Source organism: Trifolium pratense, linkage group LG3, assembly GCF_020283565.1.
Source record: "Trifolium pratense cultivar HEN17-A07 linkage group LG3, ARS_RC_1.1, whole genome shotgun sequence".
In the NCBI taxonomy this organism is placed as follows: Eukaryota; Viridiplantae; Streptophyta; class Magnoliopsida; order Fabales; family Fabaceae; genus Trifolium; species Trifolium pratense.
In genome coordinates, this window is record NC_060061.1 from 3,618,358 (window position 1) to 3,645,459 (window position 27,102).

The following is a 27,102-nucleotide window of genomic DNA, read 5'->3' on the forward strand; positions in this document are numbered from 1 at the left end:
TTTAAATAGAAAAGTATATACAGACAGACTAGCAATCATTTTAATATAAGCATTGATGAGGATAGCTGTAATGAAACCGCATTGCTCTGGCGTAGGACTAACAATATTAATTAAAGGTTTTATTATTATTACTTCACTTGGTAGTTGGCAAATGCGGAAAGACAGCAAAGAAAAAAAATTGAGTACTATGTAATATCTTTCTTATACATTTGTAAGATTTCGGAGTTAGTAACCAAAGATGAAACATGTTATTGGTCGAGTACAGAGTCTCAGCCTATGGTATACTACAAAAAATGATTATTTTTAAGAGTGTGCTTGATGTGAGAAGAAACCAAGAGAGAAATAGATGAGAGAAAGAGAATTAAAATTCATTTAAATAAAATAAGAATAAACTAAATCATCAAACCATAGTTTTTTTTGGTACAATCAAACCTTACTTTTCTAATAATATATAAAACAAATGTGAATAAGTATACATATATATATAAAAAAAAAAAAACAATTAAATAAATAATAAATTATGTTTAGCAGAGTAAGTTCAAGAAGAGTGAGTATCAACATCTCCATATTCGCCAACAACTTTGAATAATGGAAACACTCTAGCTCATGTCTAAGCAGATTAACTAGCATAAACCTTTATTTATTATCATCACTAGTATTTTTTTCGATGCATAACACTATCCTCCAAAATATAATTCTGCATTCAAAATCATCTCATTTTTTGTAGAAAGGAAATTATATCTAGCATGCAAAACATACAGCTGATTTTCAGATCTTTAATGATATATACTTGAATAAACTTTTTCAACTCACAGGTGCTCAAAACCCCAGAGAGAGAGAGAGAGATAGAGGGGGAGGGAGAGCCCAAAAAGAGAGCAGCACCAACCAAAATTGTCATCACATTTTAATTACATTACAAACAAATGGAGGGATGGGGGTGAATGTTATTGCCATCATCAAGGGTAGTACTAAACCATCTTTTAACTAATAGTAGTATAATCAGTTGAAACTTGTGGCAAAACCGAACTCTGCATCGGCTTGTTGACTCATCATTTTTCAGAAACAAAAATCAGAAATCTAATTGACGCAAGACCCCAATTATCCAAAACGAACTCTGGCATAAAAACAATGAACACTCTAAGAGGATAATACTTCGGACACTCGTTTATGTGAATCAGGAGGAATCTCCCTCCCAGGGACGAGAACATTCAAAAGGTTGGCGTACCTGTGGGAATATAATGTCAATATCATTCCATGAAAGGGTATTAACAACTAAAATTTGTGTATTAACTCACTCTTTAGCAGTAAACAAGTGTACATGTTCTGTAATGAAGGCGAGCAAGGCCTGTGACAGGAAGAGGAATACCATGATAAGATGAGTTCAGAAAAATTACATTAAACACAAAGCAGTTAGGTCAGTTTACTTACCTCAAATGGCATGTTTAAGAGTTCATAGTAGGTGCGGACTCGATCCAATCTTTGCTGCACTACTTCACTGTTTATGGATGGAATAGCAGCCAATGCCTGTAACACCATCCAAAATTGATATAGCTCTTAAATTTCATCAAGCACTTTTTAATCTCCACTTTATTCATAATCTCTCTGAACAATTGAATATAGTAAAATTGTCTAATTATTTGAAAATGTAAGCAACAATAGGTAACATCCACACATACAGGGGATGCATCTAGTTAGATTAGCTTTTTCGTGAGATTAAGAAAAGCAAATACTAAACATACAGCCATGCCATATGGCCAAATTTAAAATTATTTGTCTTAACCATTTTTGGTTAGATCTAATGGTTGAAATTAAATCCTCTTAGGTTGTGTTTAGGGTTCGAAGAGGAAGGGAGGGCACCCCTAATGATACTTCTGGAAGTAGACACAATTATCACAATTGCATCTCTTAAATATTTTAGAAATCATAAATGGGTTGAGGCTCAACTCTGTAGAGAATTCGAGATGAAAGATGTGGTAGCGGAAAACGATTGTTGGAATGGAGATTCAGAGTTAGGAAGACAGGCAAATTGTATTCCAAAACACCTCCATTGGCAACTCCTTTCAAGGTTACATTCGCTTTATCTCCGCAATCAAATAAGAGCACTACTTATGTCTTGAGTTCCATACTCCAGTGTTGGGAGATCTCCCTGTATGCTATGATTAGTTCTGTCCTGATTTAGCATATGTTGTTAGTGATGTCAGTACATAAGTGACAAATCCTGGTAAAAAGCATTGGAAGCCAGTTCAGAGAATTTGTGCTCTTGTTGCTTTTTGAACTTCAGGAGAACTACAAATGGATTTATTAGCTATGAAGATTCTGTTTCTGCCGAAATTTGATAAAAGGAAGTCCTTGGTGGAGTTTTGGTAGGGAATGTTATTTTTGTTGGTGATTGGTTATTATGCTTTGTTCTTTGCGTTGAAATTTGTATCCAGGTGGAGATTGTTAGAGTTGATGATCCGGATTTTGAGTTTGGCCCAAAAAGCATTTGGTATGGCTCACTGATAGTTGGAGGTTTCGTCATTTATTTTCTGATAAAGCGTGCTCACGCCTATGAATAAGACCTCTTCTGATAGCACTCCAAGAATGCTTGTTATTAGGCATACCCACAACTAGTGGGAGGCAAGGGTGAACCCCTCCAATTTGGGGAACTAAAAAAAGTAATAGAGGAAGGATTTGGAGAGTTTTCACAAACCCTTTCTCCTTTCTAAAAGCTCGAACAAGGGGAGAGCTTATCATAAACCCTCCCTTCCTCTCCATTTCCAAACCCCCTTAAAAACAAAGTCTTACTACTCCCTCTTTCTCATAAAATGTCTTATTTGCACTTTTTCTATATCTCAAAATAATTGTTGCTTTATATATAATATCAATGCAACATTTATAAATAAAAAAAATTCTAATTCACACCACTTAATTAATCCACTAACTACAATTAATAAGAGTGCTTTAGTAAATGATATTAATTTTACCATTAAAATCAACAAAACAAATCATTTTCATAAGAACTGCACACAACCTAAATAGGACACTGTTTATGAAATGGAGCGAGTAACATAAAAATGGCCCTCTCACTTGATACATCTACGCACACACATAATAGTAGTTACCTGTTCCAATGCAATAGAGTTTCGACATATTTGCTGAACACCAAAAAGATTGATAGACTTCATATCCGCCAAAGCCTGTAAGTAAAATGGCCCCCTCTCATTAGCAGTGATGAAAAGGAAATTACACCTTCAAGCATAAACATTAATAGTCTTATATAAAAACAATTGTAAAGTGTATACATTCGCACCTTAATAGATGCATTTGCTGCAACCCCACAAATTCCACCAAATATGTAATTCCGCTTTGCATTTGAAATAAAAGGGGCCATTTCCTCATCTCTTCGAGTTATCTGGAGATTTCATCAAAATAGCTAACATAAATAGTTTGCCTTGCATAAGCATATCATACATCTTTGAGTCACTAAACATCGATTTTGACTATTGACTGTTTACTTTCAATATTGAGCTTGATAGAAACATGCCATTGTTTTTATCAAATCAGATAATTTATAATATTTTGACTGGTAGGTTTATTAAGATGCCATTACAAGTTAATTTAGTTTGACTTTTAACATTTATTTTAGTATTTGAGTTATTCCTGTAGATCCCTAGTGAAGGAATATACATTCCGGCTAGAGTTTATGTTCTCAAAGTTTATTTGGTCTTATCTAGATGAATGAATGTTACTTTTTGGTTTAGTATTAGAAGTCTAATCCTTTAGGATCTCGTGATGAAAACCTCACAGGACATTTTCGCAATGTCTGCATAGAGAAAAGTTTTTTCAATAATATTGATCACATTTATAACTTCATTCGCCAAGAAGCAAGAATACAATCTTCTTCATCATCACATATTCACATGTACAGTCACACCCTGAGCATGACTCCATGGCTAATTTTATCTCCATAATCCACAGTTTCAAAGGGAGCATTCAAATAAATATTATAACTAAACACTTGTCATATACATATCTATAAATAAGCTCTATCTAAGCTATTCTCGAGAAATTATGAAAATAAGATGAAAATAGCTTGTAAGCATATCATAAGCTCTTCTAAACACATACACAAATGCTTACATGATAAGGTAAGCTCAAATAAGATCTTATAAATGCCCCCTATAAACAGTAATGCCTTTTAATTAATAGCTTGGCCAGACCACAATCTAATTCCAAAGGTAGATCTTGAGATCACATCAATATCGATATCATATCATAGAAATAAATAAACTCCAAATAAATTTAGCTTCTCCTCAGTAAGAAAGTAATATAATCTGCCAATTCATGGTTTGAAAGAGGGGTTCAACAAGAGGGTCCCACATCAATTTTCAGACAAGCTGGTCAAGTAAAACTGCAAATTGTCAAACCTTAATATACGAATTGGACATGGATAGATGCGGAAACTGAAAGCACTGGTTTATGAACTAGGTTGGATTGTGGAAAGCGTCGCAGCTAAATTAGGTGATCTATGCCTCTAACCAAAGTTCATATTTTAAGCTTCCATCAATTATATAACTCGTCCTCACTTCTCTAATGTAGAAAGGGATGTCACAAGTTCTGAGTAAGTGCAGAGTATAATCTTTACAAAGGACCCAAGCAAGAATCTTTACGAAAACAACATACAAAGATAGAAAGACACACCTGTGCTGTGAGAGAAATGACGAAGTCATCTGGTTCTTCAGCATCTTGGTCATCCAAGTATTCTGTATTTGTCATTTCCTGCTCAAAATTGTGTTGCTAAGATAAGTTTGGCCACAATTAAATTATCAAATTCTTATTTCTTCAACAACCAGAGAAAAATAAAATAACATTTGACAAACCTGCATATGAAATATTGTCTCCAATTGCATTTCTATACGTAAAACTTTAAGGCAATCAATTGCTAATTTCCTATAATCTTGAGCAAAGGATGCTAGAGTCCTTGTAGGTGCACTGTCTGAATGACTGTTATACTTTCCTCCAATATGATTTGATGCACTTTGAGTAGTCTGTCCAAGCCTGCCAATTTCACAAGAATATTATGTTTGGAATTCTTTCATTATGAAACCAAGAAACAAACCAAACACCATACTTCTCACCAACATCATTGGGATATCAGTACCAGATGTTAGAATATATGAAAAATATATTATTAAATCTTAAAATAATTCACATAACTAAAATAATATTTAAAAAAATGTCATTACTAATTTATAAAAAATTTAGAACAAAATAAGAGCAATTTAGGGTAACTTAGATCATCTATTAGGGACGATTTCAATATTTCCTTATATATCTCACTTTTATGCTTGCTTTATATACATTATACAACGAAACATTGCTAGATTGCACAGCATATAGAAAACACACCTTTCAATAGAGTCCGCAACATACTCCAATGAGTCACTAAGGGATGCCAACAGAATAAGTTTATTGTCATCATGGATTAGGTTTTCCTGAGGGAAAAGAATACAATTAAGTCACATGAGAGAGCATAATAAATAGGGAAGAGAGACGGGATTTTTAGCAAGAATGCATAAAATTGAAAACTTAATTATTATACATCAGTAAAAGTAAACACTCAAATATAAAAAAAAAATTGTATCAATAATGAAGCATACTAACTCATAAACATAAACAAAGAAAAGAAAACCTGCTTGATAGGACGCAATTTTAGCAGTAATTCACTTAGTTCCAATTCAGCCTCAATTGTTTCAGCGTCATAAGAATTGCTTTCCAAATTATAAGGACCTTGCAGATTTGGTAAATATGCACTTGAGGGGTCAATTCTCATCAATTTCTCAATGTCATGCCTCCCAATAAGCATGTAACTCTGCTTTTCAAGAACAGCCTGAAATATAATTGACAAATGTTAGACAATGGTAACACTGCAAGGATACTATTCAAGGCAACTGCCAACTTGATTAAATTAACAAATAATAGGACTGAAGAAGCAGCAAGAATCCAATTCTTCTGTGTTATTTGCTTCTTTATGGTCTATGATGCACCGATTCACACAAATGGCCACCGATATGGCAGCAACATGGTTGTGATACTAGTAAGCTTCATAGTGAGTTTACATATTCCCCACTGAGATGCATATATGGCTCAGTCTTTTCTTCTAAATTATGAGTCTCGTTAATCACCACAACAGTTATTGCATAACCCATTCATCTCAAATACATGTATAATACTCACCTCTCATTAATTGAATCATTTACACTTACCAACTCGGCCACGCTTCTAATAATTTCTCGCCCACCCATTAAATTGAACCCTTCACATGTATAATATCCTTCACCCATTCACTTTTCTCTTTGCTTTTACCAATTTTTAGTTTGGATTTTTTGAATTAAAATAATATATTTGAGGGTTAAATAAGTTTTTGGTCCCTATAAATATCCCAAATTTTGATTTTAAGTCCCTATAAAAAAATTCAGTAAGTTTTGGTCTCCGAAATGTTTTCCGTCACAATTTTTAGTTCCTGCTTTTAAAGTCAGCTCATGTGTGCTCTTCAAATATTTTAATGAACTTTTGTATTCATGTTTATAATATTATATAAGAATCTCTCCCACCAAAGTTTGGAATTTTCTAACCAAAAATGAATTAAATATGAAGTTTTTAAGTGCCAAAAACTTAAAAATTCATATTTAATTCTTCCCTTCTTAAAAATAAGGAAACTTTTGCAAGAGATTTCTATAATGCACTAAACATGACTGCGACAAATAATTCAAATTTCGTATGATACACATGAATTAACTTCAAAGCAAGGATCAAAAGTCGTGACGGAAACCATTTGGGGGAGTTGAAATTTTTTTATAGGGACTAAAATGTAATTTTAGATATTTATAGGGACAAAAAAAATCATTTAACCCTATATTTATTACAGTTAGTAAAAAATATATTTTGTCAAATAAATTGCATCACCATATCAGATGCATATCGTACCCGATACTCGTAGTGAGTCCATTCATCAAAGTTTATGGTGATTAGCCAGGGGTTGTTTCAAATAGATGACTTTGTCAGGGACCTTGAGGATTTGCTAATCTATGTTCTCTTTTTTTATATTATTGATAGTCTTTTACCAATAAAAAATGTACCTCCATGTATGAAGTCCGGCATCTTTCATAAGTCCTCTCCAGAAAAGTTTGCACATACTTCACAAGATCATTAGCAAATTTGGGCATTGCTTGTGCCCAACCAAGCACCTGCAGTAAATTAGGTGCAAAAGTTTCAAATGGAAAACAATCATGATCTCTCTAACTAACAAATGAAACTAAATGTAAAGTATAGTCAATGGAATAATGTCCAAACTGCAAAACTTACAAGTCTGGGTATTATATCATCTTGCATTCAATATAGAAAAGTAAAAAATAAACAGAACCTGACGTAATGTGTTGAGATGATTATTGAAGCTAAAATTTACCTCCTTTGTCAAGTAATCAATAGCCAATAGTCCTTGTAATACAGGTCGACCCTTCTCAATTGACGGGGTATAAGTAGTGACCACATGTGCTCTTGGACGAAATGCAGCCGGACCTAAAAGTTTGTATAAGAGAACAAATCTTAAAACAAACTTATGATGAGTACAAATACTAATCTCTCAACAAATCATCAACATTCACTTCTATTTTTCAATAGAATAGGATAATTATTAACCAAAAATTATAATATTTTTTCAGTGCATTATATTCCCATAAGCCTAATAAGCTATGCTTTCACAGCATGTTACTGCTACTCCTTTGGCTTCTACTTTGCAGATTGAAAAGTGCTGTAAATGTTATGCAGAGTGATCTTACAAATTAGGATCAAACTATGTTTCACTTTACAAAAAGAAGGGACCTAAGAACACTTGATTACTTACAATATGACAGGTTTTATTCATTCTTATTTTGTTAAGAAATTTACAAATTGATCCTTTATTTAAAATCCCAACAAATTAACATGTATAAGAAAAAGCACCTTCAAGAATATGAACACTCTGAACGACTCCAACAATTAAAACACTCCAAAAACAATGCCTTGTAAAACCTAAAAATTTCTGTGACTTTTAAATTGAACTGTAAGGAAAGGATAATCTAGCAAGGAAATGAGACTTGGGTTACTAGTTCCCAGAACTATGCCTTGTAAAACCTAAAAATTTCTTAAGTCCCACAGTACTAACTACTTTAAACTAGGATACATAAATTTTCATGGAAAACAATTTGCTTCAGACAATTGTCTTTTGGGGTGGATAGTAATTATCACTCGTGTACTTTTCAATAAGACCTTCAATTAAGAATGGGTTTAAATCAAACATTTCAGACAAAGCTAACTTAAAAAATCTTTACGGCAGATGTTTCAAAAAAAATTAAGATTCACAAAAGATCACACCGAGTGTCAAGTAGGACTTCTAAAATAAGAGAAACAGAAAGAATAGTCAGAACAGTTTAGAAGACTTGCTTGATATGGCTTGCTGTACGCCTTTTCGGTAGTCCACAAACATAGTTGGTAAAAAATGATCCTTTACAAAGTTCTCCACAAAAGCTAGCAACCCGTCATTGCTGCAATTCACAAAGTTGAGAACACCGTGAACTAACACTAAAGTAGCATTTTAGTTTTGCATACAAGAAACCAAAGAACAGTTTTAAATATATATATATATATATATATATATATATATATATATATATATATATATATATATATATATATATATATATATATATATATTGAACAAAAGAGAAACTGCAATGTTTTTGAGCTAACCTAAGTTGAGAATACTTTGTCGGTAGCATTGAAGCAACTTTATCTGTGAACTGCACAAAGAATCAGGTCAGGAACAAAACATATTTATTGAACATGGTCAAAACTTTAGAGGAGGGATATAGCAATCCAAGAAGCAACACCTGAAGCACAGGTCGGTATACCGATGCTGCTAAATATATGCCCTCCTCAGGTAAAACCGCTGCAGAACCATAACCCTCCTGCAGCACATTGGGACCCTTCCTATTCCATCCTTGGCGAACAAGATCAACTCCTGAATAGTAATACAACCAGCAATAAAATTGGGAAAAGAAATCTGAAGCTTAATAAACAAAAAAATGATAAAGAAAAACTGCTATAAACTAAGATGTTCAGCAGTAAGGCAATGACCTGTCATCAAAGCATAAAACTACTATTAGAGAACAAATTGTCAAGAATTAAGTAAAAATGAAAAACTTCCATAACTAATTTAAAACTAATACAGACATGGTACTTTCAGCACAGCATGGTAAACAACCAAATGGAAAATGTTGCTAATAACACCACTTGCTTGTTTGTTTTTTATCCAAGATAACTGGCAGTTTTAAACATTAATAATTTGCTTGTCCGGATCATATATTCATAAGATTACTATTCTCATATGTCTATTGCACAGCAGCTTTAACATAAACAATTTAAAGCAAAGTGGGAGAAGGAAAATAAACATGCCAGAAACTCTGACAATGCAAATATGTGCACAAATACATATACATTTCATTTTTCTTCGACATTACCACTTTTTCTATCTATCAAGCACCAAATATAACATATAAAATGCCCAACTGGCTCTGTTTCTATGATAGGAATAAAATTTTATCAAAGGTAAAAGAAAAAGATGTACACACATTGCACGAAAGAGGAGTGCTAACTGCTAGCAACACACTCTTTCACATCACACGCTCTCCTATTGGTTGAATTCAAATGCATAAATTTTTAGCTTTACTCCTTTAATAGAAATTCTTATGTGTGCAGTTTTCGCAAATTATGCAAGCTTCATAAAAAATTCATAAGCATATCTTAACAGCATCCCGTGTATACCAACAGCAACATGATTATAAACTGTTTAAACAAAAAAGTTTAACTTTACTACTTCAATTTAATAGTATTTATCATACCCTGATTAGGAATGGATATTGTAGCATCAGTAAAGCGAAATGCAAAGGTAAGACCATTTTCTGATCCATCCCTGTAATCAATAAGAAACAGTGATCATTAACTAAACGATACACATTTAACATAAGAGATAAATATTGTATTATCATAGAAAATAAAATTTCTATCTTATTTTCTCCAGACAATTGTGAACCTGACTCAAACGACTTAACAAACGCATTAAGGCAAAAGACCTTGTGCCAGATACCGTACTCAGTTTGTCTCTTCAAAACATCTTCCTTGCAGCACCAAAGTTTCAATTTAGCTATTGACTCTGTCAAAGTTCCAAAATAGAACGGGTAGTAAAGCATGAAAACTAGGTTTAAGCCATGAATGAGGAGATGCGGGCACTAGAAAACAAATGGAACATGGGAAATCATTGAAAGACAACAGACCAGTAGGGTGTAGGTGGATTTATAGCATCAAGTATATATAACATGGTACTCTAGATTGATACAAAATGAGTTTAGTGGCAAACAAATACTCCCAGACAAATAGCATACGGGAAGAACTTAATAATAAAGACGGACATAGTGCTCATCCTATTGTTACTTCTACACTTTGGGTGGGTGGAAATTACATAAATGTGATTTCAAAAATGCATTTCTACATAGGAGGATCCCGTGTGAAGTTACCTCACAATTGGAAGAAGCAAAATATACATGTTAAGGAAGGCCTTCATTGGGTTAAAGAAATCACCCTGTGATTAGTTTGACAGGTGATCATACACTCTGAAACATTTGCAAGAAGGTAAACTAACCATTCAACTTGAATATGTTGAGGATGATATCATTACAACAAGAGATGATTCGGTTGAGAACAACTACCTAAGGATAAATTAGTGGCTGAATTTGAAAGGAATGGTCTGGAGAGACTAAGTGGTGTTATCAGTATCACAGGATCGTACAATTCATATATTGATCCAAAATGAAACTGAAGAAAAACAATACAGATAAGAGCGCAATCTCTTTTGGACTGAAGTGCAGCATGAATTGTGAATTTCAAAGCTGAATTGCACGAATCGTGATTACCAGTTGAAAAAAAGGCTGCAATAATTGTTTGATTAGAGTTCCATTCATTATCTATCAAAGTTCTTATGCCAGCTTCTTGATAGATTTTCTTAATTCTTAGGTGTCTAGAAAAAGGACTACTTCACAATATTTCAGAAAATTAAAACTTTGAATTGAGCAGAGGTTACTGTTAAATGTTATATTAAAGAGCATAAGAAATTCAACTCACTTGCCTTTTATCTTTTGAAGGGGCTTTGCTTGCAAGTCTAGCTGTTTGCACAGCAGCATCAGCAGATGCAGCTTCTGGAGTAGCCCGCAGAATTTCACATATAAGTTGTTGGCATTCACTCTATAAAAATAAAGGGTGAATAAATATAAGCTGAAAGAATAAAAGGTATTACAGCCAACATGCACATTCTGAGTACATATTTTAGGATATTCTACATTTGTTTTTTTTTGAACAAGGATATTCTACATTTGTAAAACAGGTTATTCATGTTTACGCAGATTACACAATATAAATCAGGTCCAGTCAGTTTCATATAAACCAGATTCATTTTCCATTAACTTAAATAAACTGTGTCACAAATGGTCAAGCAAAACATGACAATACAGGATGCTACAAAGCTTACATTGCGGTCAATAACAACAAAACCATCCTTGATATAACCAAATAAGACATTACCGTATAAGAAGACAAAGAAACTTGTGCAAGAAAAAAAATGTTTCTAAGGCAACAAGTGTGATATTTTCCAGTAGTTTCAGCCCTCACTAACATGCATGTCAAACTGCTTATTTAGTTTTCAGATATAAACTCTTCATGAGTTTTCACTTAGCAACTTAAGCTTTTTATTAAGTCGGTCATTGATGTAGTAGCAGGTGGAATAGTTCAATTCTTGTCATCCCCATTATTCTGCACATGGTAGGATATGCTTGTGCACTTCCGTGTTTCAAGCTCAAAGGATTGTTGTGCAAGTATATTTCAAATATAAAACCATTTGAGTCATCGGTCATCGCTTATTAGTTTAAACTTTGAGGAAAGTATGCAATTGACCTTATTTATTTGATTTAATTAAAATACAGACAAAAATATAAGTGTACTCTTCTATCTACTATCCAATAACCAAAAATTCATGCATATCAACATAAGGTGTGTATTCTAGACGAAGACACTAAACATGTCTAAGCATGTTAAATTAGTACAGGTATGTCTTATAATTCTTCTAACAAATTTCTGAGAAAAGTTGGTAATTGACAGTATTTGATTTATTTATAGAACAGAGAAAAATATAAGTCTACTACAATTTCTATTTACTATCCGATAACCAAAACTTCATGCATGTCAACATTAGGTTTGTATCCTAGACCAAGACACCAACCATGTCTAGCGATATTAAATTAGCAAAAGATATGTCCTCAAATTCTCTTATTAAATATCTTGCAGCTGAATGGCCCCCAGATATAGATTACCTGTAATACTGTCAAGGAGAATCCTATGCTATACCCTCCTGTGACTTGAGATGTTTCAGAATCAGGGTTCCAACTCACATCTACTGCCACTGACTTTGGTGTGTTCATGTCAACGTGCTGACCGACTTTTGCTTCCAACAACTCCCCAACAACAACATGGTTCTCTATAACACACGAGATGACAAATTTAATATGAAGAATAATGCTTAAAAATAGAAAGCAGACAACAGCAACAACAACCAAAACATTTTGTCACTAGGTGGGATTGGCTACATGGATCAAATGATGCAATATTGTCTTATATTAAACCATGTCTGATGATATACAATTTAAATCAAATCTTTTGTACGGTTTGGCCAACAATTTTCCTTGGTCTCCCTTTAGTTAAAAAAAGAGAGAAAAAATGAAAATAATTAGATTGATGCATGTCAACTGAATCGATTACAGTTTAGCAAACTATCTATATATAGTTAGCTGTAGCAATTCTGTTACAACAGAAACAAATGGGCTTGAAGCCCAAGTACAATAGGGGAAGCAGCCCACACTAAGGGTGGTGCAAATACTGAAGATATAATCCTATATCTCTCATACTATGGGTCTTCTTCACACACTCCCAAATATCTAGTACAAGACTCATCTGCCTTTACTACAATAGGTGTTACCCCAACTTTCTCCCGAGTGCTTTTATTCATAATCCAATATTATTGTGTGACCATTTATTTATCTTAACATTCTCCTCTTTGCAACTTTAAGTGTGCTATTGACCTAGAAAGAAGAATGCAAAACAAAATTATTGTGACTCACCAAATATTCGAACAACAGCGTCCAAAATGGAATCAAGAAGCTCCTTTGCAGCAACTTGTGCTTTCCCACCAGGAGCCATGAGAGGGGAAACAGGGCTTACAGCCAAAAGAGTCCCAGCAATAGATATTCCATTCTTACGTTTCTGTTTTGGCAACTGGTAGCTTTCCAGTTGACCTTTAATGAAGTGTAGATCACCTGTTCCAGTTCGGGAACCCTGACCAATACTAGACCTCGAGGAATTCAAAAGGTCTGCATGGGCTTTAATCTTGGATGTAATAATTTCATGAATTGTTGGCCGTAATCTTTGGCTGGTAAACAATAAAACCAGTACAACTTACTATCATCACAAGCAAATATATAACAAAACGATAATAATGAAATATGGTGAGACCTACACAGACAGCCTTGCCTAGAAAACACAAAAAAGATAATAATGGGAAACATAGAAAGAAAAAAAAATCAAATCTCAAGTATCAAAATAATATTTAGATCACCAATATTTAGTTCATGTTGTCATTAGAACATGCTTTTCTTGTTCAGGAGGATTCACTAGCTGTCGGGCATCCAGAGTTCACTACACTACTCTACAGAAAAATAACATTTGGACTCTTCCTCCTAACCATCCATTGAATGCATTTATATTAATTTATTTTGGAATAGTTTAGAATTTAACCATTAACAATCCTCGTGAGAGAGATCTCTACTTTCTCTTTAATACTTTTCATGATTGTGTATACTTGTCCGTTGCACAAATTATCACAACACACGGCAGAACCACTTTGGCTCCAAACTCTTCTCACTTAGCTCAAAATTTTAGCCACCAGCCCAGTTGTCTCACTTCCACATAATCTGGTTCTACATGCATGACATGAACATATGGATATTAATCTTTTCTTTGTGCGTGAGAAAGTCCGTGTTAAACAACTTACTTTTCTCCATGCACCAGAGGTGACAAGGTCCTTGTTACACAAGTTACTTTCTCGCAAGACTGGTGGTTTAACTTGCATACAAAGACTGTACCTTCAGCTGACTTCCTTCATCTTGAGCTTGTGGAGGGTGAGAGAATAATCTTCTTGGTCCTAGTATAACTGATGTTTTACTTTGTTAAGTTTACTTTTAGTATTCAATTAAGATACGAGTTTCAGCTGAATAACTAGCACTTACCTGTAACAGCAGTGAGTTCGACCTCGTAGCTTTTGTAAATTTTAGTTGACTTTTCAGAAATACATTTTCTCAGTTTCAGTAAAATATATATATATTCTCTCATTTAGGGTGGGGTAAAATATGATAAATGGAGAAGAAGAAAAAATGCAGAACTCAGAAGTATAATTGATGTTTGGACCAGGGGCGGTTCTACATAGAACCCAAGGGGTGCACATGCACACCCTCATTCTTAAAATTCCATATACTACCTTAGTGTTTTTTTATATTGCACCCCATGATAACTATTTGTTTGCACCTGTTGCACTCAAATCAAAAACCTTCAAAGAGATAAAGAAACAGATTTTATCGAAAAGAACAAAACATTTTTAAGATAACTCACCAAATAATAGCACCAGCAGCTGACACTTTTCCGAGCATACAAAGGCACTCAACCATGGTCTGAAGATACTTCACATAAAGTGGAGCATCACTCTTGCTAATTGTTTCCTGCACAAGAAACTCAGAACTTAAATTCAGAGAGCGAAAGTTGCCGAAAATGTAAGCATTATGAATTTAATACATATTATACAATTAAGTGGCTCGTACAAGAAATTCATCAGGTGTCGAATTCAAAAGCCATGTTGGCATTTGACGAAGAGCACCATTGGGATCCTTTGTGACATCTAAAGTAGCTTCTTCACTTGAATCCAGAGTGCCTTCCTCATCATGGCCATCAAAAGAACTGAAACACACATTTGATGGTATTTATTATACTATATTCCGCAAGTACAATCCAAACTACACGCTAATATGTTCAACAACAATCAAGCATTATCATGCTAGGTGGGATCGGCTACATGGACCAAACGACGACATAGTGCTCTATCAAACGTACACTAATATGATGCTGCAATTTAAATTTTTTTTTTTAAGATTGTCTCTTTAAATCTGTTGTATCCTTAGATTAATCAATATTAGTAAAGAGGGCACAACCCAAAGTACACATTAGGCAAATGGAAAGCTACATCACATCAACCTAAGAAAGCAACAATCCAGGATAAAAACACTACCAAAGCTAGCTTGGAGTAGTGTTGTAAATAAGTAGTAAATATTTTATTATTAGAAGCAATCTTTCATTATTAGGAGTAATCTTTTATTTTTAATATGTATTCGCCCATGAGCCCATTAGGTTAGAATAGCCTATATAAACACATTAGTGATTGTACATTATTCATAACTTGAAATATAGTAATATTCAGTTTTCACAAGTAGTATAACCAGTATTCCAAATAACATTTAATAAAATCACACTATCAACAATCTCGTCCATTCTTGACAAATAGGACAATATGAGAGGAATGTGCTAAATTAGAGTATCTACTATGAAAGCAATCTTTCTTCTGCCATCAATGAAGCAATGTGTAACAGTTTAAAAAAATGCACAAAGCTTCAATAGGAAATAAGAAATGATTAGGCAGTTTAGAACTAGGAGGAAAACAGCATAAATAGTCAGAAATTCAATTGACCGGTTTATTATTACCCTCCGTCAATCTGGAGGCTAGTCTGGTTGTCACCTTTGAGTGACCTTGTTCTTCGAGACAGAGTTTGTGAATTATGTGCAGTAAGTGCAGCAGAAATGATGGTGGGAACGTCATCATCATTCTCCAGCGTAGTTGAGCCTGCAGCACTGCTCACATAACAGTTAAAATACATATATCATCAGTTCAAAAAATAAATAAACTGCACAACTACATTAAACCGCAGTCAGATCAAAAGTTTGTTGTACATTTATGCACCATGATATTACAATTTTTCACATAGAAATAAATGCAAACAAAATAGAAGAGAAATTAACAAAAGAGCATAATAGAGCTTCAGAGTTTGCATGAGAATAGCATGTCAAGGGGAAAATACGAATCACAGAGGAGCCACAGCTGAAATAGCATTTCAGAAGTATATACTCCAATATCTCACCACATGATTTTTTAAGTAAGAGATAGGAATAAAAACAAATACCTATATTCACCTTTGTTGTATAAGTGTGCATGTAAATCCTCCAAAATCTTATAAAAGAGGACTCCACGCAATTTTGATAACTCAGAACGGACATCTTGGAGTGCTCCAACCTGGGCAACAGATCAAACATAATTATGACATACAAAAAGCACATAAAAATGTTCATAGAGATGATTAAATAAATGGAAAAAATATGAACAATGAGCGGGAGAGAGCGTTTTGAAGCAATTAAAACCTAGAGAAGGGATGTAGATTAGTCATATACTATACAAGTTCAATACTATTAGGATTGTGTAAAATGTTCATATTTCTCTATGAATTTCTAAGACTAAGAATTGAATCTAAACTGAATCTTGCATATTGATTTTCTTGCATGATTACAATAGATGAGTCGTATTTATAGACTTAATATTAGCCGGTGTACCTATCAGAGCTGACCTATACTATCCGGTCGGTCAGTTCTGACACCTATGCTGTCGGTTACAATAGTTATAGGGTTATACTATAGTAAGGAAGAGACTACATTAGCTTCTCATGACTGGAGTTTATTAATTATTACTACTTTAATAAATACAAGCTAAACATGTGGAAATTTTATAACTGTCTGTTTGCACTCCCATATGCTAGGGGATAGGTTTACTGACTCTCACTAGTTTGTGCTCTCAAACTTATGGTAATTTCAAGGGGAAATACATTTCTAATATGCAGAGAGACATAAAAGTTTTGTTATACACTTCCGTTTTTTAGCCTTTTTTACTCTTTTCTTCAGATTTGGGATACTGTATCCTTATCCTCCCCTTACATGCAAATTCTCATTTTCTTTGTACAAAAAACTGCTTCTACAGTTCTACCAAAGAACAAACACACAAATATAACAAGTAACAAAAAAGAAGCCCTCCACACAAAACACACTGAAAGGATAATGATATGTTAAGTTGATAACCTACAGTTTGGAGACCTCTCTCAAGCATCATCATGGATTGCACATGCAATTGAACTGCAGCATAATATTGCTTCTCTGCAATGAGTTTCTCAATACGAGCTGGAACCTGCAACTTAGATAATTAGAATCAAAACCCTCTATAAAATAGGAATAGTTTTAAACAGAGTAATTTAATAGAAAGCATATGCTAAATTGATCAATAAGAAAAAACTTTCAACATAAATATCATACACACAAATGTATGCATTTACGCAGATAATTTGTTCTCACGGTATTCTTTTACACATTGTAGGGTCTTATGTGCCTGGGTATTCAGGTCATGTAGTTCTTTGACACAGTAACCTGATGTCTATAGTCCTTAGTCATCATCGTTCACCAGTCTCTATCTTTTTAACGGCCAAAGTCGGTAATTGGTTGTTAATGTTTGTATTTTTATCCTTCACCAGGACTTGAACCTGGTCCTTTTACACCTTAACTCCTTTAACCCTTAGTTCAAACCAGTTGAGCTACCCAACCCCCCCCCCCCCCCCCCCCATCGTTCAACAGTCTTAAAATTAGAATTTCAATCCATAAAACTTAGTTTCAGAAGCAGATAATTATTGGCCACTGTTTTACCTCCACTCCGAGCCCAGTGTGCTGTTACACAAAGCTGCCATGTTTAAAGCCAACAATTCTTGTTCTTTGACAGAACAGATTAAGTTTCAAGATCAAGTGGTTCTTTGACAGTAGAAAACCACTAAGAAAATTCAAATAGATGGCAAAGTCCACATGACTACTTCTGCTTTTATAATTGAAGGAACATTCAGTATGATGAAACTGCAAATGCAGTCATGTAAATCCATATAACTGTTTAATCTAAAATACAAAATGCATAAGTAGTAGCCTAAAGAAAATCCAACTCACGGCATATAAAACTAGACAGACCAGCTAGCATAAGTTTAAATGCTGGTTGACAGACTTCTTTATTCCAATCAACTGATCGGAGTCACACAATTAGATCAAGCAATGTCCAAACTAAAACAACGAACCTTAGCAATGTCTTCGATTTGATCCAATAAGGAGATTATGTGTCGCAGTGTGACTGATCGATACCATAATTGATGCAATTGCTTATTGCGGGCACTAAGGTGTTTCTTGGCCTCTGCTAAATCTACCTTTAAGACGGATATACTTTCAGTGGATTCACTGAAAAGCCTCAAGATCTGGAGATAAACAAAATATTAGAAAACTATAATTGATAAAGAAGGGACGGTTCTAGTTCAGTTCAGCAACGTTCAAGATTTAAACAAGATGAAAGGGGGAAATGGCTACTGAAATCCAGTTATGTTTGGAATTTAAACCAATTGAAGTTCTAACAGATATTTGAGTAACCAAAATCAGTTGTTTTTTTTACCAAAAACAGTTTTGATTACAGTTAACTAGATTTTGTTCAATTAAATATCAACATAAAATATCCATCACAATTGTAATTATATAAAATGCAAGAACTCTCAATTGAGATTGTTTCAATGTTTCCTATATATCAGAGCCTTGTATTTCATCACATAAGACATCATAACAGAAAGCACCTTTATATTGTAATAAACTATTAATGAGGATTGTGATGAAAAATTGTGAAAGTATGGCACAGAGCAACAGCTGTTATGACAACGATCTAATGTTGACAGCAAAATAAATGGAAAGGAAAGAAAACAAAAATCTATAATGACAACGGATCTACACATGAATACACAATCAAAGACCCAGTGTTGCAATGGAAAATGACCCAACTACCCCTGTTCCCATGTATATTCATTCAATTAAACATAGAAAATGACAATTTAAGAAACCTGGGAATAGTTTTGGATAGCTCTGTTGAAACCACTATGATAACATTGTACAACTTCATCCACAACCTCCTCAACAACATCACTTTGCTCCTTCAAATATTGGGCAGCACCTTCACGGTCTTTTGATGTCAAAATATGAACAACATGAGGTAACGAATCAAAACGAGCAGCAGTCCAAGTCTCGTCTATCCTAGAGAGTTCTTCTCTCAGATACTGCATTCAAATGGAGTCCAAATACTCAAATTATGATGAATGAGTACTCAATGCAACACATGATAAGTGTAGTAGAAATGCAATTACAATGGAAGTTCCAGTGCAAAAAAAATTATTGTATAATCTATAAGTTTGCGGTTAAAACATCTTCAGTATGAAAAACAAAAAACTATCTATGCCTTATCAAAAAAATAAAAAAATTGCTCCTAGAATACTTAAAATAAGAAACACAATCTTGACCAAAAACAAAAAAAGAAACACAATTAACATATGCATAGATATATAATAAGACCACTTTCAACATAATGATTTCACTCCCAAATTGCAAGTGAAGTATCCTAATTAACCTTTTAAAACATGGGCCAAGCCTAACTCAGGCTCTTTGCAAAACAATTTGCTTCTAATCTATAAGTTTGTGGCAAAGACATCTTTAGAATAGCTAACACAGTAAACCATCCAAGCTTTACAAAAAAAAATCCGTGTGGAATGATTAAATAAGACACGACTAATATATGCACAAACACCTAATTAGACTACTTCCAATGTAATGATTCCACTTTCAGAATGTAAGTGATGTATCCAACTCTAACCGCTCAATATTTGGGCTAGTCTGACTCGACCCCAGAGCAAAGATACTGCTTTTGATCTATAAGTCTGTGGTAAAGATATTTTAGTCTAACAATTAATCATCCATACCTCATCCGGAAAAAAATGTATAGAATGCTCAAAATAAGACACAATAAACATAAGCTTATTATAATCATAATTAGGACTAGTCTCTCTTATTTTGACAGAAATTCTCTCTTTATGTAATGAAAATTATTCTTTCTAAAACATTCAACTTGATACCATAGCTCTCTGGTTCATTCCCCGTTTTCTTGTTTTGTTTCACTTGTTTGGTTATAGAGTTTCAGCTGCGTAACCGCTGACCCATTATTATCTACCCATGATAAAGTAATTAATTCTATTCAAGCTAGGTTACTTACTACCTAGAAGATCATGTCAAACTTTCCCACAAATTGTACACATATTCCAATCTTCTTTTATTACTACAACAACAGTAAAGCCAAAAAGACAATAAAATTGAAAGACATGAAATGAAACACTTATATAAGCTACCATAAAAAATACAATAATCTAATCATTCATGAATGAATGAATGAAAAACTCAAAAGTCGCAAATATAGCTTACAGCTTTTTCTGGAGGCAAAGGTAACTCGTCGAAAATTCCCATATTAGTCAGTTCACAATGTGTGACACAGCATGAAGATACAAACAAGATTAACTTGTGGTGGTAGCAAAACAACGACTATAACTGCAACGCATCAATAAATAATACAACCGAAATTAAAACTCAATTACATATAACCGGAAATTAAACATCAAAATTGTGAAAGCATCAATCAAATTAAAAATATGATGATAAGTAAAACAGCGAAAACACGATTCAAGTAGCACGAATGGAAGCAGATCCGTGATTTGTGTTGGCGTTGGCACTAAAATTGAGCTCTAGAATGAATGATACACCGATGCTGCGAAACAAAGTGTGCGGTGGAATAACAGAAAAGCATTTTCAATTGAAAATTGAAAGAAGTAATAGTGAAAATTAGAGATGTACGTTTTGGTATGAAGATCTTAAAAGTTGAGATTCGAAGATTCCAGCGGTGGTTTTGATGAGAATGGAACGAACCTGAAGATGAAGAAGAGAACGAAGATGCAACGCGTGAGGAAATGATTGACTATGTAGTACACATTAGAAGAATTCAGAAACAAGAGATCATTTTTTCTGTGTATTTTTCTCGTGGTATAAGATCCTATTTGTCAAACACAAAAATGATAAATCCAAAGAAAAATAAATGTGTACGGTCTATCCTAAAATAATTTTATACAGTAAATTATTAAAAACCTTTATTTTTTTTGCCGCATCATTCCATTTTACTGCACTTTTTTAATTTTTTTTGAAGGAACTGCACTTTTTTAATATAAGCTGAAAAATTAATAGTTTTTATTTACGATCAGTGTATTTTTTTTTTTTTGATAACACGATCAGTGTATTTTCATTAAACTCGAAATATTATGTACTTGTGTCTCATATTGATGTATTAATTGTTTGAGTTTTATGATTATCAAAACAAAACAAAAAAATATGTTTGAGTTTTATGCATTTATTTGATTATTTTTTTTGTAAAAAAAATGAGTTTTATTTACTTAAATACTTTTTTTTTTGGTACAACTTAAATACTTTTATTAAAAGTAGTTAAAAGTGAGAAATTTAGAGTTCAAATTTTGATTCATTTAATAATATTTTAGAGTTCAAATTAGGGTAAAAATATTAATGCTCAAGCCCTACATTTGTTCGGGTTTAACGGACCGGTTCATATGAGCTAGCCATTTTTCATAGCTCTAGCATCATCAATCATTAGTGAATAAGAGAAATGGTAGTAGCCATGTTTTTCGCTCGTTGACTTTGGTTTGAATTCGGGTGGGTCTATCAGGTTTGAATTTTCTTGTCTTCCTTATGTGGGCATATATATTGTAGTTTATATTTCTAATGTTAATAGGCTTCTGGTTTTTTTATAAACTTAGAACCTATATTTTTATGAGAAATAAGCGGCTGGTTTATATGAAATAGTTTATATTTCATATATATTACTAATGAAATATAAATTAATATAAACTAATTTTTATTTTTAAACGAGAACCTATATTTCTATGAGAAATAAGCTGCTGTTTTTTTTTATAAAAATTTTTGACCAATTTTCAAATGTTTAATTTTATTTATTTTGTAGACTTTCGTATTCATGAGTGTTGGTGAATACCAAAAATTCAGAATTGATTTTCATCCTATCCCACATACTTTTTATGATGGCTATGCACAATTCTTCCAATCCACTTGTTAACGTTAATAATTGTTCAGATTCGATTTTCAACTCTTAAAAGTTTTTTCTTTTTTAATGATTTATTGTTTTCTTGATTATTAATCATTAGTTTTTCTTGGATAGCATATTGAATTTTTGCACCGGCTTATCTTGTGTAGTTATTCATTTGCTGTATAGGTTTGGTATGTATGTGGTTTGGTAGAAGTGGGTTTTCTGGATTCATATTTTTTTTTTTTGGAGGTGCTAGTTCTTCTTTCTGGTTTGTTGCGTTTCTTTTCCTTTTTTCACAAAAAATTCAGAGTTTTTTCAAATTTTAAAAATTCACAAAATACATTAAAATCTTAAAAGTCTATATATAAATTTAATAAAATCTTATGTTAAAAGTCCTGATTGTCAAAAATTCTGATTGTAAAATACTTGGCTGTGAGTGAAATATCTTCTCAAGTTGAACCTCAACGGCGTGTGGTGTTTGTGAGTTGGAAACCACCACCAGTGGGGTGGGTGAGATTGAATACGGATGGATCTTGTAGAGACGGTGATCATATTGAGTGCGGTGGAATCATAATGGAAGTGATGGGAGAGTGGTTAGGAATCAAATAATCAGATTAATTTTCCTTTATATTAATTGATGATGATTATATTCATTGATTTATTGTCTTATACTCCGTATGTTCTCAAACAGTCGACTAACACAATCATTGTCAAGTAGGATGATTAAAACGCTGAAAGAAGAATATTTGCATTTATTAAAATTAAATTGAATTAATGAGTATTATTAAATAAAATTTGGTACGCGCCAGATAATAACATGACCAATTCATTTAACTCCTTTAATGCATACGCGCAGGTAATAATATACAGTTTTTTTTTGTTGAAGGAAAGTAATAACACCATAATGCAAATATACTGTAATTGTGAAGATAATGAGTTGGCCAACTTTTTTTTTCTGTTTTTTTCAAGTTTAAAAATTATTCAATGCTAAAATGATATTCAATGTCAAAACAATATTTGTATTCATTATGCCAAAAAAAAAATTGCATAAAAAAAAACTTCTAGTATTTAACAAAAAAAAAAGTATAGATAACTTCTTAGACGAGGGAAGATAAAATTTGCGATTAATTTTAAGGGTTTTAGGGCACATGTTAAGAATCTAAAAATAGAAACGTTTTCTTAAATTTTGTGTAATTAATTTGTAATCAAATTTTAAAAGTGAATTAGATACATCAATTATCATAAAATATTTCAATTTTTGAATCACTAACATGTACCCTCAGGGCACATTTTAGCTTCTCCCTAGCTAATTTCAAATCATGACAACTAACAATAAATTAATTTAAAATTTTAAATGGTAAGAGATTTTTTTATGATAAAAAATCTTGTGGTATTTAATAAGACAATTAAGATTTTTACAAAAGTTAACTAAATCACGTGATATTCAAATAAGACAATTAAGATTTTTTTTCTCAGGACAACAAAATCTGTTAGTATTATTAAAAAAAGTCTACAAATTTTGATGGATTCTTTTATGTGATGGATCTTAAAAGACTTTTTAGTTCTAAATACACATAAAAACACTCATCCAATAATTTCACCCAAAAACCCCCCCGAGACTTTTCATGACTTTCCAAGACTCTTCATGATTGCATCATTATTATTTTAGAAGAAATTGGTATCGAACTTATTGAGTCATTTAAATTTTAAAAATCTATAAAGTACTTTGAAATCTCAAAAGTCTGTATTATAAAATCTCACAAATTCTTGTGTTAAGAAACTTGATTGTAAAAAGTTTTTCAAAAAAATCTTCTAAAATCTCATAAAATCAATATAATCTCACAGAATCTTTTAAAATCTTCGAGATTTTCATTTTCTAAAATTGTCTCAATCTTAATCAATATTCACTCATTATTACATTGTCTAATATAATTTTTTTGAAGAAGACATTGTCACTAATGGGAAACTTTTTTTTTTACTAAATAGAAATTTTTTAATTTGAAACGCGTTACTTAATCAATGTGAACAAACTTTATTTTTTATTTTTTTATTTGGTGCCTTAAAATGGATTCATTTATTGTGAATGCATCTTCCCTTTCTCTTCAATATATAAAGGACTCATGGAGCTATAGGCCATATTCTCACACTACACATATTATTGATTATCTATTGAATATACTCTTAAACTCTCAGCATGGCTTCTGTTGGATCATGGTCCACTGGCTTATTTGACTGCTTCTCTGATACTAGCTCTTGTAACTCTCTCACCCTTCATACAATTTTTTACCTTTAATTTCTTCTGTTTAATTATTCTTATTTTCACTTCACCACACCCTCATACACATGTGTGTGGATTAGAATTCAAACGTTTTGATTGACACTGAATTTAATAGTACTAAAGTGCTCTGTAATTTATGCTTTAGAATTTTAACAAAATTACAGTGTCATTTCAAGTTAATTTCGTTAAACTTAACATCAATCCAAAAAAACACACTAGCTTAATTAATTCATGATTATTTATTTTTTTTTATTTTGTTGATAGAATCATGATTTTCATTTTTTTTATCATGTGTAGGTTGCCTCACTTTTTGGTGTCCTTGTGTTAGCTTTGGAAGGGTAGCTGAGATTGTGGACAGAGGAACAACTTGTAAGTGTGTGATTTGGTCTCAAATATTTGCCTTAATTTTATATTTTGGTGGAATTGAGGAACAAAGTTATTATTTATTTTGAATTAAATTCTGGTTTTTTTTTTCTTCTGCGTTGGTAAATATTGCAGCTTGTTGTATGCATGGAGTGCTTTATTGCGTACTTGGTGGTTTTAGTCATTTTGGGTCAATCTATGCATGCATTTATCGTACAAAATTAAGGAGAGTTTATGGGATTGAAGGAAACCAAACATGTGACTGTATTATTAGTTGTTGCTGTGGCCTAATATCCATTTGCCAAGAGCATCGAGAGCTAGAAGCTCGCGGCGTCAACGTGTCCGCAGGTAATTAGATAATTAACAACATTTACTTTAATGTTCTCTTTTATTAGGCGCGCGTGAATGAAATTCATGTAAATCGCACCAATTGATTGTTTGTTTGTGTGGTTTGATTAGGTTGGGATGGGAACATGCAAATGGGTACAGGAGGGGCAAGGCAGATGCAGGCTCCAGCAGTGGAAATTGGCATGGCTCGTAATCACTGATTCACATATCCATTTGTGTTGTCATGAATATTTACTTTTTATTTGTATTATGATTTTCATTTCAGTTGTGGTGTGATTTTTTTTTTTTTCTTTTGGGATTTGCTCGTGTTTTCTTTGATCTATATGAATATGTATGGATGTTGCTTATTATTTTTTCAGCACAATTATTATGCATCACATTTCATTGCATTTTTTTTTGGACTCACATAAGATTCTTTTGAAGATAAAATAGAAATAAGATTCATGAACGAATAATTTCAATGCATCTCTTAATTTTTTTTAAGGGGGTCATGCGAACGCAGGTCCCTTACAACAATAAATTATGATGTAGGCTCGACTATTTGGATAGAACTTAGAAAAACACCTTACACACTTTTTCTCGATAGAAATGACAAGTTATAATCATAGCGATATATTGCATTATTTTTGGTTTATTTGCTCCTTTACCTCGTCATGTTAATCAACTAATGACTTCTAAACATTGGAGTGGAAAGACAACTAACATGTAAAGGTCAAGTTTAAAAGGAAATGAATGCACAAAGTAAAAGTCCAGTTAAACCTACTGATATAAAAGGAAAAGAAATCAAGCTAAGAGAAAAGGGATGTATTAAACCAAAGATGAGAAATTATTTTAAAGTTATTTTTTATTAATTTAAAAGTTGTATTTTTTCCATAAAATTAATATTATTTATTAGTTAGAACACAATTTTGTTCTAAATAATAAATAAATTTTGGACTAAATAAAGACAAATTTTGTCAATATATACGGACTAAGGGTCCGTTTGGCCTAGCTTTTTTTGAGCTTATGCAAATAGCTTATGCAATATAAATTAAGTTTTATGTTATTTTATAAGTTCACACTAGTGAAAATTATAATTTTATAAGTTATTCTATCATAAACTACCCTGACAAACTTATAATAATATATAAAAATTGCATAAGTTATTTGCATAAGCTCTAAATAAAAGGAAAAAAAATCAGGCCAAATGATACCTAAAACTGAAAAATTTTAAGTACAATAATAACCCTAATTATTTTAGATGTCTAATAGTTTATTTCTTAGTTGATTTTTTTTTTTCTACAAATTTAATCTGTACTCACTAATAACAATGTTAAAAGTTTTACGCGTGTATCTATTAAATCACACATCACACAATATAAATAATTGTGGATATGTTATGAACTAATCTAAGGAAAAAATGTTTTTATGAGGTTAGCTTAATTAGTAAGAACATCGTATTTTATATACAAGGATTGAAGTTTGAATCTCGGACACCACATTATAGTGAAATTTTTAGTCATTAGACTACCTAAAAAAACATGTATTTCATTTTATTTTGGTATTTAATCTATCTAGGAAACCAAGACAAATAAATAAGATTGGATGCGCATCTGCAAAATGGAAAATGTTTAAAATATTTTTTATAAAACATTTATTGCATTTTCTTTTGGTATTTACTCTTTTTAGGAAACTAAGACAATTTAGAATACTTCTTTTTTTTTTAAAAAAAAAATACAATTTAGAATGCTTTTCTTTTTTTACTAATACAATTAGAATACTTATTCAAGAAGAAATCCCATATGATGAAAAATGAATAATTTTTTTTGCCAAAAAAAAATGAATAACTTCTTAGACGAGGCAAGATAAAATTTGCAAT

The 27,102-nt window shown here is 32.4% G+C and overlaps 2 protein-coding genes across 4 annotated transcripts; one reads left to right on the forward strand and one right to left on the reverse strand.

Annotated features, from left to right (window-relative positions):
* Positions 1 to 611: 611 nt before the first annotated feature.
* LOC123915803 (exocyst complex component SEC8) lies at positions 612 to 21,259 on the reverse strand. 3 transcript variants are annotated; one of them, XM_045967046.1, is made up of 27 exons: positions 21,076 to 21,259; positions 20,578 to 20,700; positions 19,173 to 19,385; positions 18,372 to 18,545; positions 17,348 to 17,449; positions 16,401 to 16,510; positions 15,925 to 16,071; positions 14,991 to 15,126; positions 14,785 to 14,891; positions 13,242 to 13,549; positions 12,438 to 12,601; positions 11,201 to 11,316; positions 9,921 to 9,991; positions 8,910 to 9,040; positions 8,770 to 8,819; positions 8,464 to 8,564; positions 7,448 to 7,560; positions 7,122 to 7,229; positions 5,675 to 5,872; positions 5,392 to 5,477; positions 4,863 to 5,040; positions 4,684 to 4,761; positions 3,293 to 3,394; positions 3,105 to 3,179; positions 1,429 to 1,524; positions 1,296 to 1,345; positions 612 to 1,225 (listed from the first exon to the last, which is right to left on the reverse strand). In XM_045967046.1, the coding sequence occupies exons 2-27, from the start codon at positions 20,617 to 20,619 to the stop codon at positions 1,138 to 1,140; spliced, it is 3,144 nt and encodes a 1,047-aa protein (XP_045823002.1). In that variant the 5' UTR covers positions 20,620 to 20,700; positions 21,076 to 21,259; the 3' UTR covers positions 612 to 1,137. The 3 variants fall into 3 exon arrangements, with proteins under 3 accessions (XP_045823002.1, XP_045823001.1, XP_045823000.1); XM_045967045.1 differs by having other exon boundaries at positions 21,004 to 21,247; XM_045967044.1 differs by having other exon boundaries at positions 20,578 to 20,917; positions 21,004 to 21,204.
* Positions 21,260 to 24,335: 3,076 nt separating this feature from the next.
* Positions 24,336 to 25,576, forward strand: LOC123917367 (protein PLANT CADMIUM RESISTANCE 2-like). The gene is made up of 4 exons (XM_045969067.1): positions 24,336 to 24,510; positions 24,831 to 24,902; positions 25,032 to 25,244; positions 25,356 to 25,576. The coding sequence occupies exons 1-4, from the start codon at positions 24,450 to 24,452 to the stop codon at positions 25,442 to 25,444; spliced, it is 435 nt and encodes a 144-aa protein (XP_045825023.1). The 5' UTR covers positions 24,336 to 24,449; the 3' UTR covers positions 25,445 to 25,576.
* The last annotated feature ends 1,526 nt before the right edge of the window (positions 25,577 to 27,102 follow it).

Bases quoted from the DNA above. Each gene is read 5' to 3' on its own strand.
- LOC123917367 (XM_045969067.1), top strand. From the start codon at position 24,450: ATGGCTTCTGTTGGATCATGGTCCACTGGCTTATTTGACTGCTTCTCT. The intron at 24,511-24,830 runs GTAACTCTCTCA...TATCATGTGTAG, and splicing joins CTTCTCTGATACTAGCTCTT to GTTGCCTCACTTTTTGGTGT. The intron at 25,245-25,355 runs GTAATTAGATAA...TGGTTTGATTAG, and splicing joins CGGCGTCAACGTGTCCGCAG to GTTGGGATGGGAACATGCAA.
- LOC123915803 (XM_045967046.1), bottom strand. From the start codon at position 20,619: ATGGGAATTTTCGACGAGTTACCTTTGCCTCCAGAAAAAGCT. The intron at 17,450-18,371 runs GTTCGTTGTTTT...TCTAAGTTGCAG, and splicing joins AAATCGAAGACATTGCTAAG to GTTCCAGCTCGTATTGAGAA. The intron at 1,346-1,428 runs GTAAGTAAACTG...TTCCTGTCACAG, and splicing joins TCTTAAACATGCCATTTGAG to GCCTTGCTCGCCTTCATTAC.